Source organism: Nelumbo nucifera, chromosome 1, assembly GCF_055504915.1.
Source record: "Nelumbo nucifera cultivar China Antique chromosome 1, China Antique-T2T, whole genome shotgun sequence".
Taxonomy (NCBI): domain Eukaryota; kingdom Viridiplantae; phylum Streptophyta; class Magnoliopsida; order Proteales; family Nelumbonaceae; genus Nelumbo; species Nelumbo nucifera.
The window spans coordinates 145124792-145140327 of NC_142649.1; the positions used below are offsets into that span (position 1 = coordinate 145124792).

The window sequence follows — 15536 nt, forward strand, 5'->3', positions numbered from 1 at the left end:
CAATGGCTTTGTGACACTTGCAAATTTTGTTATTTGCAAGATCCAAAGAATATAAATTCTGTCACTTGCAAATTTTGTGACAAAGTGACAAATGGAGGGATCTATAGAGCAAAAGAGCATTTAATTGGTGGAAGAAGAAATGTGAAAGTCTGTCCTAAATGCCCAAAAGATGTGAAAGAAGAGATATTAGCATACATGCAGAGAAAAAAAAATCAATGAAAGAGGACATAGTTGGAAGTCAAGAGAGCAGAATTCCTGATTTTTTTATTGGAAACGGTAACTTCATTAATATAACTTAAGAATAACTTTTCAGATTTAAGTACAACTGTCAACCCCTAAGTAGGTGTTGAGCCCCCAGTAATCTTTCTTACAAAACTGCCCAGAACATTCTCTCCCTCACAGTCCCTTGTTTAGCCACATGTCAGCAAAACCATTAGCTGATCTCCTTGTCCATTTGAAGCATGCACCGATCCCCCTTGTTATGCTGAGGATTTCCCTTATGGGCTGTCTATAAATCCAGGCTCCCAACTTACTAGATTGCAGCCACTCAATCAACAATTTAGAGTCTCCCTCTATCTCAATTTGGTGTAACCCCAATTGTTTGGCATATCTTACACCTTGAAGAAAGGCCATCACCTCCGCTCTCAATGAGTCCCCCACTCCTATTGGTCCTGAAAACAAAGCCACAATTCTGCCGTTTTCATCTCTGAATACTCCTATACCTAAAGGGCCCGGGTTACCTCTTGAACTCCCATTGAAGTTCAATTTCACTCTTTGTTGTGTTGGTGGGGACCACAATTCCTGCACAATAGGTTTCATGGAAGTTGTAGATGCCACCACTTCCCAATTCCTGTAAATGTCTTCAGCTGAGAAGTCTTTAAACAAATCCAAAGTTTTCAACCATTGAACAATCATAATAATTATCCTTTCTACAATTGCCTCCTTGGATTTCTCCACTCCTTTAAAGATTTTATTGTTCCTTTCTTCCCAAACTGACCATAAGATAGCTGCTCTTGTGGCTCTCCACATTATCTTCCATGTCTCTTCGGTACCTGAAAAAGCTTGGGTCAAAAAGGCTTGCCACATTTGGGGGAGGTGTCCACCTACAACCAAAGATAAAAGAGAACCAGGTCCAAATAAAGCACACAAATGGGCAAGAAATTAATAGGTGTGTGATTGTCTCACTAGATCCCAAGTAGAGGCTACAAACATGGGGTGATAGGCATACATTTGGCCTTTTTCTTTGCAACATATCTAGAGTATTGATTTTTTAGAGAACCACCTCCCAACAAAAAGCCCGAATTTTTGGGGGTACGGGCTGACACCAAATCTCCTTTGAAGGAAAGCTCCTTACAAGGTTTGATGATTGAATGAGGACATCAAAAAAGGAAGAACAAGTGAACATGCCAAATGGGGAAAGTTTCCAAATTCTACTGTCCAAACAAGATTGATCCAGGTAGGTTGACCCTAGAAGGTTAATTAATTCATCCACCATTGTCGTTTCCGACTCCCTTAGACCTCTCCTCAAACCCAAGTCCCAAGAGTTATCAGTAAAAACTTAAGAGATCACTTTTCTTTTATTTTCAGAAAGTGAATAAATAGAAGGGAACCTTTCATTAAGGGGAATGTCTCCAACCCAAGCATCTTACCAAAACAACACTTTATTTCCTGCACAAGCATCAAATTTGACGTAAGGAAGGAATGAAGGTAAAATACCATGAATAGCTTTCTAGGGAGAGCATCGAGAAGCCTTGGGGTCGACTCCTGCATCCCAACCATTGTCTACCAATCCATGAATGTTAATAATCACTCTATGCCAAAGTCTATCTTGTTCCAATGGCAATCTCCATAATCATTTCCCCAATAATGTTGTGTTTCTTAGCCTAAGATTTCCTATTCATAGGCTCCCTTCATCTCTACTTCTAGAAACCACCTCCCATTTCACTAGGTGGCCTCTTTTGGTGCCTCCTGGTTCCCAAAGGAAGTTCCTAATAATCTTCTCTAGCTGGTTTGCCACTTTCACCGGTATCCTTAAGGTAAATAGGAAGTACACTGGTAAGTTAGCCAAAGTTGACTTTATTAGGGTTATCCTACCTCCCCAAGAAATGTAGTTTCTCTTCCAATTCGCAAGTCTCTTTGTAAATCTCTCAATCACTAGATACCAGAAACTATCCATATTAGGATTTCCTCCTAAAGGTAGTCCCAAATATTGTAGTGGCCAATCCCTTACTTCACACCCCAATAGTCCAGCTAGTCGAATCACCTCTTCACTCCCTAAATTTACTCCTGCCACACAACTCTTGCCCCAATTAATCTTAAGGTTGGAGATCCTCTCAAATTTATGGACTATCCTTTTTAGGTTCATGAGTTCTTTTGTTTTCCCTTCACAAACAAAATAATATCATCTACAAATTGTAGGTGTGTAACCGCCACTTCATCCCTTCCAACTCTCCAACCACTAACCATACTGTTGGCATCTGCCTTTATGATCAACTCACTCAACACATCAATTACCAGAGTAAAAAGGAAGGGAGATAGAAGATCTCCTTGTCTTAGGCCCCTTTTGGCAGGAAAAAAATCTCTTGCTACTCCATTTACCAGAATTGAAAAATGACATGAAGAAATGCAACCCTTCACCCATTTACACCATCTCTCTCCGAAACCCCTACGCTTAAGAATTTCCAACAGAAACTCCCAATCCACCATGTCATAGGCTTTCTCTAAGTCCAACTTGCAAGACAGTCCCTTTTGTTTTTTCCTTCTTCTAAACTTTACGCATTCATTGGCAATGAGAATTTGATTCATTATTTGTCTCCCAAACACAAAAGCCCCTTGATTTGGAGAAATCATCGAGGGAAGAACATATTTTATTCTTAGGGTTAAAACCTTGGAAATGATTTTGTACATGCTTCCTATCAGACTTATGGGCCTAAATTCCTTCGGATGGATTGCATCCACTTTCTTTGGTATCAAAGCGATGAAAGTTGCATTTGCACCTAAGTTAAATTTTCCCCTCTCATAGAACTCATCAAACACCTCCATCAAGTCACCTCCAATTATTTCCCAACAATCTTGATAGAAAGCCATCGTAAAACCATTAGGTCCTGGGGCTTTAGATCTCTCCATCGAGAAGACTGCATTTTTCACTTCCTGAATCTCAAATTTCCTTTCCAAGGAATCCAACAACTCTCTATTCCCAACCCTCCAGTCCAGGCCCTCTAAGTTTTCTCTTGACCTCCTTGGACCCTCATAGAGTGGTTTGAAGTGATTCACAAAGGCTTGGGCTATGTCCTCATCTCTTGTCAACACTTGCCCATTCCATTCCAATTTCAACACTGAGTTTTTCCTCTTTCTCCCATTTGCCAACATATGGAAAAAACTGGTATTGCCATCCCCTTCCTTGAGCCATTGACATCTAGATTTTTGTCTCCAAGTAACCTCCTTTTTTCTTAGAATGTCTTCCAAATCCTTCTTCAACCCCCATCTCTCTTTCCTCTCTTCTGAACTCAAACTTCTCTCAGCTTCCTCACCATCTAGCTCCTCTATTATACTGAGAATTTCCTGTTTTCTTTCTTCAATCTTTCCAAAACTCTCTTTATTCCACAACTTAATTCTTGCTTTCAGCAATTGCAAATTCTTATAGAATCTATAACCCTTCCATCTGAAATCCACTTCCCACCATTCCACCTTTAGCAAGAATTCAAGGTGCAGAAGCCACATATTCTCAAATCTAAAAGGGCAGGGGCCACCCCCCAATCTCTCTTGGGTCAAACTTATTGGGTAGTGGTCTGAAACAGGTCTTGGCAGTGCTGTAACTACTAATCCCCGCCAAGCACTTCCCAATCAGTTGTGAATAGGAATTTGTCTAACTTACAGCAAGTGGGAACCTCTTGAAAATTTGACCAAGTATACTTTGCCCTCTGAATAAGTAAATCCCGCAACTCAAAGGTCTCTATGAAGAGGTTAAACTTCCTCATACTCGTTGTAACCCAGTGATTTGGGTTGTTTAATTCACTCAAAAATCTTATGACATTAAAATCTCCTCCCAAACACCAGGGGCCCTCCCATAGACCTCTCACTACTGCTAACTCCTCCCAAAAGTCCCTCCCTTTCCTTATAAGAGGTGGGTCCATACACATTAGTTAAAATCCCAGTCATCCATCCTCCTCTTCAACTTAATGGACACTGAATACTTCCCAATTAACTCCTCAGTACACTCCATCTCTGCATTTTTCCACAAAGTTATAATTCCCCTGAAGCTCCCCAAGACTATGCGTATGCCCAACTTATGTCTCTTGCTGACCAAATACTTCTTACCCAATTCCTATCTAACTCAGACAACTTAGATTCTCGAATCAACACAATATCTGGTTTTTCTCTTCTCAACAGATCCCTAATCACTCCTCTTTTTCTTGAGCTTCCTAACCCTCTTACATTCTAGCTAATCCATTTCATAGAGACCGTGACAAAATACCCTTTAACCAAACAAACCACTCACCGCTTCTTCTCCTTTTTTCCAACACTCCCTTTATCATAATCTACCTCACTTAATTTTTTCTTTCTCTGCTTTTTTACACCAGTTCTTTTAGATCTAGGCTCCTCTAGCTTCTCTTTCCCCTCTTTCTTTCTATTTGGACCCTTTTTCTTTGTTTTCCCCTTTTGTTTTTTTTTGAGCCAGTTTCTGCATTTAATCTACCATCACCCGTTACTTCCTCTTCAACAATAGGATTAGGAGTGTCACCCTCCTCATCCCTTTCAATCTGTTCGGCCATCTCTTCCTCCACCTGAATTCTAAACAGTTCCATAATCAGCTCCCAAATTCTATCCCCGATTTCCACATCTACAATTTCTGAAAATAAATCTCCAATCACCTCTGTTTCCTGCATTTGATCATTCTGATTGGCAGACTGCAAGGTTGGGTTAGTCTACCTTGTAGGCACAACATACACAGAACTAGAAGAAACATTAGTAGAAACAAAAATCGAGTTCAAAAGAGAATTTTGTAAACATGTAGGATTTACCGGAGGATTTGGCACCCCTTTAACCCCAATCATTGGGCTAAAGTCAGAGGTGCTACCTTCAGAATCACCCTCTAGATAGTTAACTATGGGAACAGGGCAGTTTGTAGCTCCACTAAGAGGTTCTGGGTTGACTTTATAGCCCCTACTAATATCCTATATTTGGTCTTGTTCTGAACGCAAATCTCCGCTATTCTTTGTCTTAGATTTTACTTCCCCCAAAGTGGTGCCTAATCTCCCTTCCCCTTTGTCAGGCTGGACTGAGAGTCTAGGAAGTGTAGTAGAGAGGTCGTCATTAAATAGTAGTTTCAAGCCATCTTCCACTTCTTCCCCAAGCTGAGAGTGGCACTTGCTTTGAATACTTCCAAGGCTAAAACCTTCAGAGTTCTCTCCTTCCGTACTGTCCTCTAAACTTATCCACCCAGAATCTAATGTTTCATCTATGTTCTTTGTTCTATTGTACCTTGGATTCAGCTTCTCTGGACTAGTAGAGTAGGAAACCGATCTCGACACCCAAGCAAGCCCCAAACTAGAGCTTATCATCGAGCCTGCAGCTGGAGAGTTGTGTTTGGAGGAAGAAATCGCCGCTGCAACTTGATGATTTTGAAAATATAATTGAAGATGAAGATGAGATGGGGGACAAGGTGGAAGTGCTTGGTGGTGGTGATCACATTCCTTCTGCTTCAGGTTCAAAAAGAAGTTCTAAACAGCCCCCCATAAGAAGGCAAAAGGGGCCTTTGGATAATTTTTTTTCCTACTCCAAGCCCAGAAGAAATTGTGAGTTTGAGAAGAGAACAGAAAAAGATACTAGTAGTGGTGCGTATAATAAAGGGAGAGAGCAAGTGTGCATACGCATTGCTAGATGGTTTTATCAAGCTAGTATTCCCTTGAATACCGTACGCTTGAAAAGTTTTGAAGCAATGGTAGAGGCAATAGGGCAATTTGGTTCAGGATTAAAAATCCCAAGTTACCATGAGTTGTGAGTTCCTCTCTTGAAGGAGGTTGATTATACAAAAACATTGCTTCAACACCATAAGGAGTCTTGGGAAAAATGGGGTTGATCTCTTATGTCTGATGGGTGGACGGATAGAAAGGATAGGACCCTCATAAATTTTTTGGTCAATAGCCGTGCGGGGACAATGTTTATAGAGAGCATTGATGTTTCAAGTGAAGTAAAAACAGCTGAGAGGTTATTTATATTGCTTGACAAGATGGTGGAGAGAATTGGTGAGAAAATTGTTCTCCAAGTTATTACTGACAACGCATCAAATTATCTCCTAACTGGTGAATTTTATACTTTGTTATTATTTCTATTTAACTTTCCTCTAGTCTTTTGACATGTTAGAGTCACATTTCTTAATTCTTATTTCTTGAATTGTTTTCTTGTATTAGTAGGGAAGTTTTTTTATGGCAAAGCATCCTCATCTGACATGGACACCGTGTGTTGCCCATTGTTTGGACTTGATATTGGGAGACATTGGAAAGTTGCCTACTGTGAAGAGAACAATTGAGAAGGCAATTGCACTTATGGGGTATATCTATAACCATCCAGATTTATTGAACCTGATGAGGAAGTTCACAAATCAGAGAGAATTGATTAGGCCAGCAAAAACCCGTTTTGCTACTTCCTTTCTCACATTGGAGAATATATACACATAAAAGAAGAATTTGAGAGATTTGTTCAACTCAAAGGAATGGAATGATAGAAAATGGATAAAAGAAGCAAAAGGGAAAAGAATAGGGGAGACAATCATGATGCCCACATTTTGGAATAATGTCATCTTTACTTTTAAAGTGTGTGGCCCCCTTGTTTGTGTATTAAGGTTGGTGGATTGTGAAAACAAGCCTTCCATAGGTTATATTTATGAGGCTATGGACCGAGCAAAGGAGGCAATTGACAAGGCATTTGGTGGAAGGAAAGAAAAATATGAAGACATTTTTTAAATTATTGATAAGAGGTGGGAATGCCAACTCCACCAACCATTACATGCAGCTGGTTACTTTTTGAACCCCCAATTTTATTATGATGATCAAGAGAGAATTGAAATAGATGAAGAGGTTATGATGGGGCTTTTTAAAGTAATTGAGATGATTGAGAAGGACAAGAGCAAGAAAAGTGTAATCACTGATGAAATATCCAAGTACAAGAATGCAGAAGGCATTTTTGGTTTTGATATGGCTATTTCCCAGAGGAAGATTAAAGCACCAGGTAAATAACATTGATTTAATAATTAATATAATATTTGATTCTCTTAATATTTTCAGTTAGTCTAATGATCACTAATTCAGTTAATATTTATATTTTTTAGATGATTGGTGGACCATATTTGGTGCTTCTACCCCGAATCTACAAAAGATTGCAGTGAAAGTTCTAAGTTTGACATGTAGTGCATCGGGGTGTGAGCAAAATTGGAGCGTATTTGAGCATGTATGCCAAACTACTACACTAGAATACTTCCATTTTTTTATAAACTATCTTAAATTTACACTTGTTCAATTTTTTGAATTAACAGATTCATACTAAGAAAAGAAATCGGTTGGATCAGAAGCGATTGAATGACTTGGTATTTGTTAAGTTCAATCAGATGCTTAAAGAAAGCTTTGACTCACGTAGCACCAATGACCCCATTTCATTAAAAGATATAGATGAGAGTAATGAATGGTTAATAGAGGAGGTAAGATGGTGCAGAAGCTGATTTGGTGTTTGATGATGATACACTAACATGGGGAGATGTTGCTCATGCTTCTGGAGTTGAAGAGCCACTAAGGTATACAAGGTCTAGAGCTTGAACTTCACAAGCAAGAGCAACAAAATCTAGTAGAAAAAGACCAAGACAACTTCAATTGGAAGATGAAGAAGAGGAAGAAGTTGATGTTGAAGTTGAAGAAGAAATGGAAGAGGATTTTGATGACTACAAGTCAGATGACAATGAAGATGAAGTTGAACTTCCAAGTGAAGATGAAGAGGATGCTGATTGAGTCTTGAAGAATGGCTGAAACCTTAGACCCTTTTTTGTATAGAAATTTGTCTCTGACTTTTGTTTTGTAGAAAATTTACTATGACTCATTTTTTGGGTAGAAAACTGTCTATGACTCTATGTCTATAATCTATGTCTCTTTTTGAAAGAAAATTGTCTGTCTCTTTTTTTTTTTTGAAAGAAAATTGCCTATGATAGTATGACTATGACATGACTCTAACTCTATGTGATTGTTCATTGTATTGCATTAATGGCTTGTAGCTTGCTTGGAGTCTTGAACGTAATGTTGATTGGTCATTGGTGAGTACTTGAGAACTTGATTATTTCAGATTTTTGGTTGTTATTTGACATATTAATAGGTTGTTTGTTAATCATTTAATTTAATTTGAAGTTTAGGAATATGTCTTTTAATTATACCCTTCAAAAAGGCATGTGCCTCGCCTTGCGCCTTGTGCCTCAGGCACAAAATGGCCCTTGTGCCTTTCACTTTTAAAACATTGATCCTGCAATAACTAACAAATGTTAATTTGTCCACAAAAAAAGCTTCACATGTGAAAAAATAAACTCTATTTGTCAAAGACTTCTCCATAGGAAAGTACTATAATTGGGATTGGAGTTGATGCATATAAAAGCAATTTAAATGTAAATTAACTAAAGGGAGATGGGGACCAAATGCATCGTGTAAGCATGGACATGCCCAACACCATCCATTGACAAAAGCACCCTACAAAACTCTCACCTAAGCTCTTAAAGGCATGTGAAGCAAATTACTATAAACACTATAGCGAGCGAAGCAAAGAACAAGGTGGGGACATGTGGCAGGACGACACATGAGTACTCAGGAAAAGTTCTCTGCTTTGTACTGAGTTTCTTTACACTCCTGTAACAACCTGCACCAAGCTGGCATAACTAAATGCATCGTGTAAGCATGGACATGCCCAACACCATCCATTGATAAAAGGACCCTGCAAACTCTCATCTAAGCTCTTAAAGGCATGCAAAGAAAATTACTATAAACACTATAGCGAGTGAAGCAAAGCACAAGGTGGGGACATGTGGCAGGACAACATGTGAGTATTCAGGGAAAGTTCTCTGCTTGGTACCGAGTTTCTTAACACTCTTGTAACCACCTGCACCGAGCTGGCATAACTAAGACACTTTTCTGACAAGAATATTCCCGAATCAGGCATGATTTGCATGACAATCGTCTATAAAAGTGTAGCAGGACACCTAATAAGGGGATGGAGACAACAAACAACAGATCAACCCAGTAACTCAACAATGCACTACACTCCCCATTATCAACTCTCCCTAGAGCCTTCCAAACTTTAGCTCTCCAGAGCACACTTCCTTTTTGGAGGACTTCATCTTCCTCCTCAAGAAACCCTAATTTCCTCATTCTGTAACCCTTCTGCAACTCCTCTATAGAGCTCACCCTCCCTTTCTCTTTCTCCTATTACTTCTAAGTTGCAAAGATCTGTAATCTTCATCAACCGAAGCTCTCAAAGATTCAAACCCCTTTGCAGCGGTGTTACTCCAACTTTCAGAACTCTACAGACCACTGGCATCCCACTGCCTTACACATCAGTTGAGAGTAGATAGAAAAAGATAAATATCCTTTAGGAAGTCAAGAAGAGAAGCAATATCCTCCAACTATTTTCTACCCAAGAACTTACAGTATGCTTTCCAATATTATCCTGGTTCAAAGTTTAAGCTGCAACTGATGTATGTGTAGTTTAGAATTTCTTACAAGCGATGTATAATTAAACTCATTTACAGGAAAAAAAAAATTAATTATTCAGTCAGGTACTCATTCTATGGTGACGGATGAATCAACTGGACCCTAGCCATTGCAGCATCACATAACGAAAGCTACACTTTACTTCCAAAGTAAACAACTTGGTTAGATGAAGCCAATGGCTTGGGATCCCTTTGTCATGGAATAGCTATTTGTACTTATTCTTGAGAATCTTGGAACTTCAGCTTGTATTTTCTCATTTTCTGTATTTTAACCACTTTATTTGATGTAATATTGGATTCAATTTCTATATTCTTCTTGTGTTTTTATTCGTCTATTTAATGCATTCTTTATTTTTATCAGTGAAAATTTATTAAAAAGCCATGCTGGCAGAGAAAAGATTTGATATGCTCCTCAGAAAGACAAAAACAGGTTAACTAAGGATCTTCATCGGTTACAAGCCTATTTAGTTCATGGACATACGTGTATATATGTGTATGTGAGTGGAGAATCCCCTCCCCAAGCAAATTGGGAAAACATTATATGGAAGTTAATTCATTGGAAGCAAAGAAAAAGATAAAACACATATAGCCATGTTACCTCAGGAGTAGGAGCTTTCTTCCTTTGCCCATTCAACCAGCATATCCACTCAACTACAGTCACCAAACATGAAAAATAATTAATGGATGAGAAAAATAAGCCATTTTGTCACTGAAGTGGGTTCAACTTATCCATCAAATCAAATATACTTCAGATCATCATTGTTGCTATTTCCTTCTTACAACTATGTCGGGGAAAGGATCAGAAACGGTGATTGGGTGTCCAGCCATTCCTATCTAGAGCCATACATTCCATTCTATCCCATGTTTCAGAATTTCATTCAAGAAATATACATCTTGGTAATAGTTGAAGACAAAAATATCAGATTGAACAAATTAATCCAACAATGTAGATTTCTCAGCATAATAAAGTTAACTAAAAGAATGAACAGGCATATTTCCAAAACAATACAAGTAAATGTATTTACACTAAAACCGTACCCGGAATAGAAGTTGGATCCGTCTCTCCTTTGAATATCACCCATCTTTTCTCTTTCACTAGTGACCACACAGCATAAAGTTAAGTTCCCAATTACGATTTTTGACAGTAAGAAATGTACAGGCACACCAATTCAAAATACAACAATGTAATTTTGTTTGTTCAACGAGAACGGTTTCAACAAATGCATGGAAATGCTACTTTTAATCATCAAATAGTTATTGCCAGATAAACCAATTTGGCGCAATGACTTCACCGTTCACAAAGGAACACCATGTTGGCCTTACTATTGCTACCCCTTCCCAGTCTCAATGGGAACTGTTGAATTAACCCAACAGCGTTCGACAGGTCTGAGAATCATGTCGGAGAAGAGTGTCTTCTGGCCTCGTGAAATCAACCAATGAGCATAAAATGTCCATAGATTATGAAGTAGGAACACTCGAATGGAATACGAGTTAACAATAAGCAGCACCAGGAAATGTGAAAAATAAATAAATAAATAAAACAAGCATAATAACCTACAAGGTGTTCAAGGAAGAGAGATAGAAGGAAATTTGAGTTCACTCACTGATTCCATCGATCTCTTCTTTTCTGGTAAAATATCGATTGCCGGCCTTGTCGACCCCAACCAGAGTTCGCGAGCTGAAAAAACCAGATATCTTTGCGAACAGTTTCGACATATCACCCTTATCTAGAATTCTTCAGGAGATCAAATCATTTCTAATCTCGCTCGAACTACAGGAGAAACAGTGAAATGTTTGACCAATTAAATTAAACGGTGAAGTACACTGTTTAAAAGGGCGTCCCCTTCATGAATTACAAACAGAGCAAATGCCTTGCCTTCTACAAATTGTGTTCATATGGAAATGATTCGGGTCTTTAGAAGCGGCTCTCTTTACAAAGCCTCCGCCTTCATCTGAAAGCTGCTGAAGAGCAGCGCGCCTGGCTTTCCAAGGTGAGCCCCACATAAACAGCCTAGAAGGCAATGTTTAGTGAGAAATCCCGAGAGCTCAAATTGGTTTGGGGTGTTCACTGTTTCGTTCAAACCGCAAAATCGAATTCAAGAAAAAATTTAAGGTTTGGTTCGATCTGCACGCTAAAAATGATTTTGTTTGATTTCATATTTTGTTAAATTGTGATTTGCAGTTTCAATTTGGCTTTTTGGACTTTATAAACCGAATAAAACCGTAAAACATAAATCAAAATTATATATAATATAAATCTATAAATATACATGTATATTTAAATGATGTATAAATATTATATATAATATATAATATCTAAATTGAACGTATAAAATTATAAATATATAAAAAACTCTTTTATCTTATAATAAATAATAAAAAAAAAGTTATAAGTTTTAATTTTTAGAGGTGTTATTTGGGCTTTCTAATTGGGTTAATCCTAATAAAATCAAAGAATGGTTCAAAGCTTCCTAAACTGTATTAAAAACTGCACCAAACAATAACAAAACGGTTTGATCTGGTTTGGGTTCTGATGGAGGGAGATTTGGCCCGACCCCTTGGCCATGCGACACGTGGAAGCAACCAAGAGTGACCTGGCAGAAGCGCTAGCTCGGCACGGCAACGGACCCACAACCCGAGCTCTGGGGAAAGGAGTCCCGAGCTCCCCCAAAAAGAAGGAACCCACGACCCGAGCTCCCCAAGGAAGAATCCGAGCTCTCCCTTAGAGGTCCCGAGCCTTACAAGGAGCGCAAAGGGCAAAAACCCAAGCTGACCCACCCCGGGGCAGCTCGGCCACACTTCTATCTGAACTCAAGACTTCACCTCGCACACTTCGGCTCCAAGTCGCCTGACTGAACAACCGTACCTGATACCCAAGAAGCCCGTACACGGAGGCGGCGCGCCTGACTGATTAGGGGTCTGACACATGACAGTTGCCCTCCAACGACCACCTGCCACCGCCATCTCAGACGTGGCAGAGACGACCCTAACAAGGACAGTGGAGGTCATGACACCCGAACTGGCAACTGACGGAGGTTATGACACCCAAGCTGGCGTCTGGCAGGGGTGGTGACACCCGATCTGGCGGAGGTGATGATGCCCGATCTGGTAGAGGTATGGGAGTGAGTGTACAAGGTGATTATAAAAGGCCCCCATCTCCCAAAGAAGGAGGTATGTGATTTCAGTACTTTCTGGTCTTGAAGTCTCTCATTTTCCCTTGCCTTCTCTAGAGCACTGACTTGAGCTTCGGAATGTTCCAACCGGGTTCCTCCCCGGAAGTCTCCAATTTCTTCCTTGTTTCAGGCACCTCCAATCTCGTCAGAGGCAAGGTAACCGGCAGCTAGGACCGACCGGATTACGCATCATCATTTGGTGCCGTCTGTGGGAAGACTTCAAAAAGCCTCCCCTAACCTTTAACTCTCTCTCTCTCTCAAAGAAACCTTAGCTTCCATGGCTTCCTCCAGCAGCAACAGGCACAACGCCAACTCGAATGCTGTAGAGGAACACCCTCAGCCCGCCACTGTATGCATCGGACAGTTCACCGTCCCCCTCTCGACGGACGGAATCCCTAGCCTCAATGCACCAAGCATGGTGGCACCTGTGAATGTTCCCCTTCCCCTCCCTATCGAGACAACTTTCGTCGAACCAACTGCTGTCCCTTTGGCGACTAGCCAGAACCAGTTTGATGACTTGATGTAGTGCATGCGGGCAATGCAAGCCCAAATGCAGCAGTTCCAGCAACATCAGCTCCATCAGCAGCAAGTACTGCACCACATTTCCCAGCACCACTACCAACAGCAGTTCCCCCAACTGCCTCTAAACCAACCACAGCTTCCACCTCGGCACCCTGCTCCGAAGCCGGTCAAGCCCTCCCCTCAGGGCGGGCACCTTCACCGAGGGGAAGCCTTCCAGCTTCAGAACCCCTCCAGGAGCCAGGCCTCATCCCCGGGCAGGAGGGAAAGACCAATCACCCCCGCCTCGCAGCTCGCCGGCGAATCAGTCCTGGCCACGGACTACCAACAGTCCGGGCCGATCGAGCTCGGTAACACCGAGGCAAGTAGCACCAATACTAGGCCTTCTCAGCAGCGAAGACACTGGCGAAGTCACCGAACTACCACCCGCGTCCTGCCCAAGCTCCGAGGTAAAGAAACAAGCTCGGACAAGGTAAAAGTTGCCCCTATTCTTTCAGTTCCTTCCCCCCTGTCATCAGAACTCCTTGTAGTTCTCATGCCCAAAGATTTCAAACTTCCTCCCCTACACAAGTATGATGGGTCCTTTGACCCCAACGACCACGTCGATGCTTTCCAGTCCCAAATGCACCTGGCGAGGGCCAGCGAGTCCTGCATATGTGTCGCCTTCACTACCACCTTTAGGGGAGTGGCCCGCACCTGGTACAGGAACCTGGCTCCCAGGTCGATAAGGAGCTGGACACAGTTCGTGCAAGTCTTCACCGCGCACTTCGTTACTAGAAAGCGGTGCCCCCGAACCGAGGAGAGCCTCCTCGGAATAGTCCAGAGGGAAGGAGAGTCCATCCGGGGCTATGTCAAACGGTTCAATGACGCGTGTTTGCAGATACCACGCCTAGACCCCGCGGTACAACTCGCGGCAACCAAGAGGGGTGTGACACACAAGGAGTTCAGATGGCACATTGTAGTCAACCAGCCCGCGACTGTAGCTGAATTCCTCAAGCTCGCGGACAAATTCATAAGAACAAAAGAGGAGATCAACCAAAGGACTGAAAGCATGATCGAAAAAAGGAAGAGGGAAGGCAAACCCTCCAACCCAGATGACAAGAGAAAGAAAGACCCACCTCGGGGGACGAAGCCAAGCCAGTCGTTCCGAGCTCCCTTAGTAGGTCGGACGGACTACACGCCCTTAAACGCGAAGCGGGCCGAGATCTTAATGACGATCAAAGATGCCCCATACGTAAAGTGGCCACCTCGTCTGAAGGGAAACCCGAACGAGAGGAATAAAAACTTGTACTGCAGTTTCCATAGAGACCACGGCCATAGCACCGAACATTGTAATAATCTCCACGACGAGATAGAAGAACTTATCTGTCGCGGGTACCTAAGAAATTTTGTACAACATAATAATAATAACAGTAATAGTAATAAGACAGGTCGGCAGGGAGAGCACAACAGAGATGCTCTCGAGTCCAGCATCCGGCCAGCCGAACCACAGAAGCAGCCCCCGGACGAAAGATCAGTTCGGGGAACAATCCATGTGATCGTTGGAGGATCGATCGTAACAGGATGCACCTCGGTAGCAGCTCAGGCATCAACCCGAGAGGCCGCCAGAGAAGAACAAAATCCCCCAAAGCGGCCTAGGACGAAAGACCCCATATTCTTCACCGAAGACGATGCACGCGGTGTCCACTACACCCACGACGACGCACTTGTCATAAAGATGAAGATCAACGACTTCGAAGTCCGACGGGTACTCATTGACTCCGGAAGTTCGGCAGACATCCTTTTTAAAGCGGCCTTGGACAAGCTCCAGTTCCGAGAGAGTGACTTGAAGCCCGCGAACACCCCGTTGGTCGGCTTCAGCGGAGAAGAGGTCAGACCCCTGGGAAAGGTCACAGTACCTGTGGAAGTCGGCACGTGACCTAGCACGGTAAGACTCAATCACGATTTCTTGGTGGTCGCGACCCCCTCCCCCTACAATGCCATAGTAGGTCAGCCGATCACCCATGCTTTAAAAGCCGTAGTGTCCACTTACTATTTGGCCATGAAGTTCCCAACGGACTTCGGCATCGAGGTAGTGCGGGGTGACCAGCTCGATTCCCGTAAGTTCT

General features: G+C 41.8%; 1 protein-coding gene across 3 annotated transcripts in view; it reads right to left on the reverse strand.

The window, feature by feature from the left end:
* LOC104610939 (NADH:ubiquinone oxidoreductase, 17.2kDa subunit) overlaps positions 1-11753 on the reverse strand; it is a 45640-nt gene extending 33887 nt beyond the window's left edge. Inside the window, exons 1-4 of one of the 3 annotated variants that reach the window (XM_088894582.1) lie at positions 11613-11753; positions 11341-11507; positions 10775-10831; positions 10335-10387 (exon numbers count right to left, since the gene is read on the reverse strand). In XM_088894582.1, the coding sequence (XP_088750708.1) occupies positions 10335-10387; positions 10775-10831; positions 11341-11452 (222 nt within the window). In that variant the 5' untranslated portion in view covers positions 11453-11507; positions 11613-11753. The other 2 variants (XM_010277804.3, XM_010277806.3) reach the window with 2 other exon arrangements.
* Positions 11754-15536: the final 3783 nt, after the last annotated feature.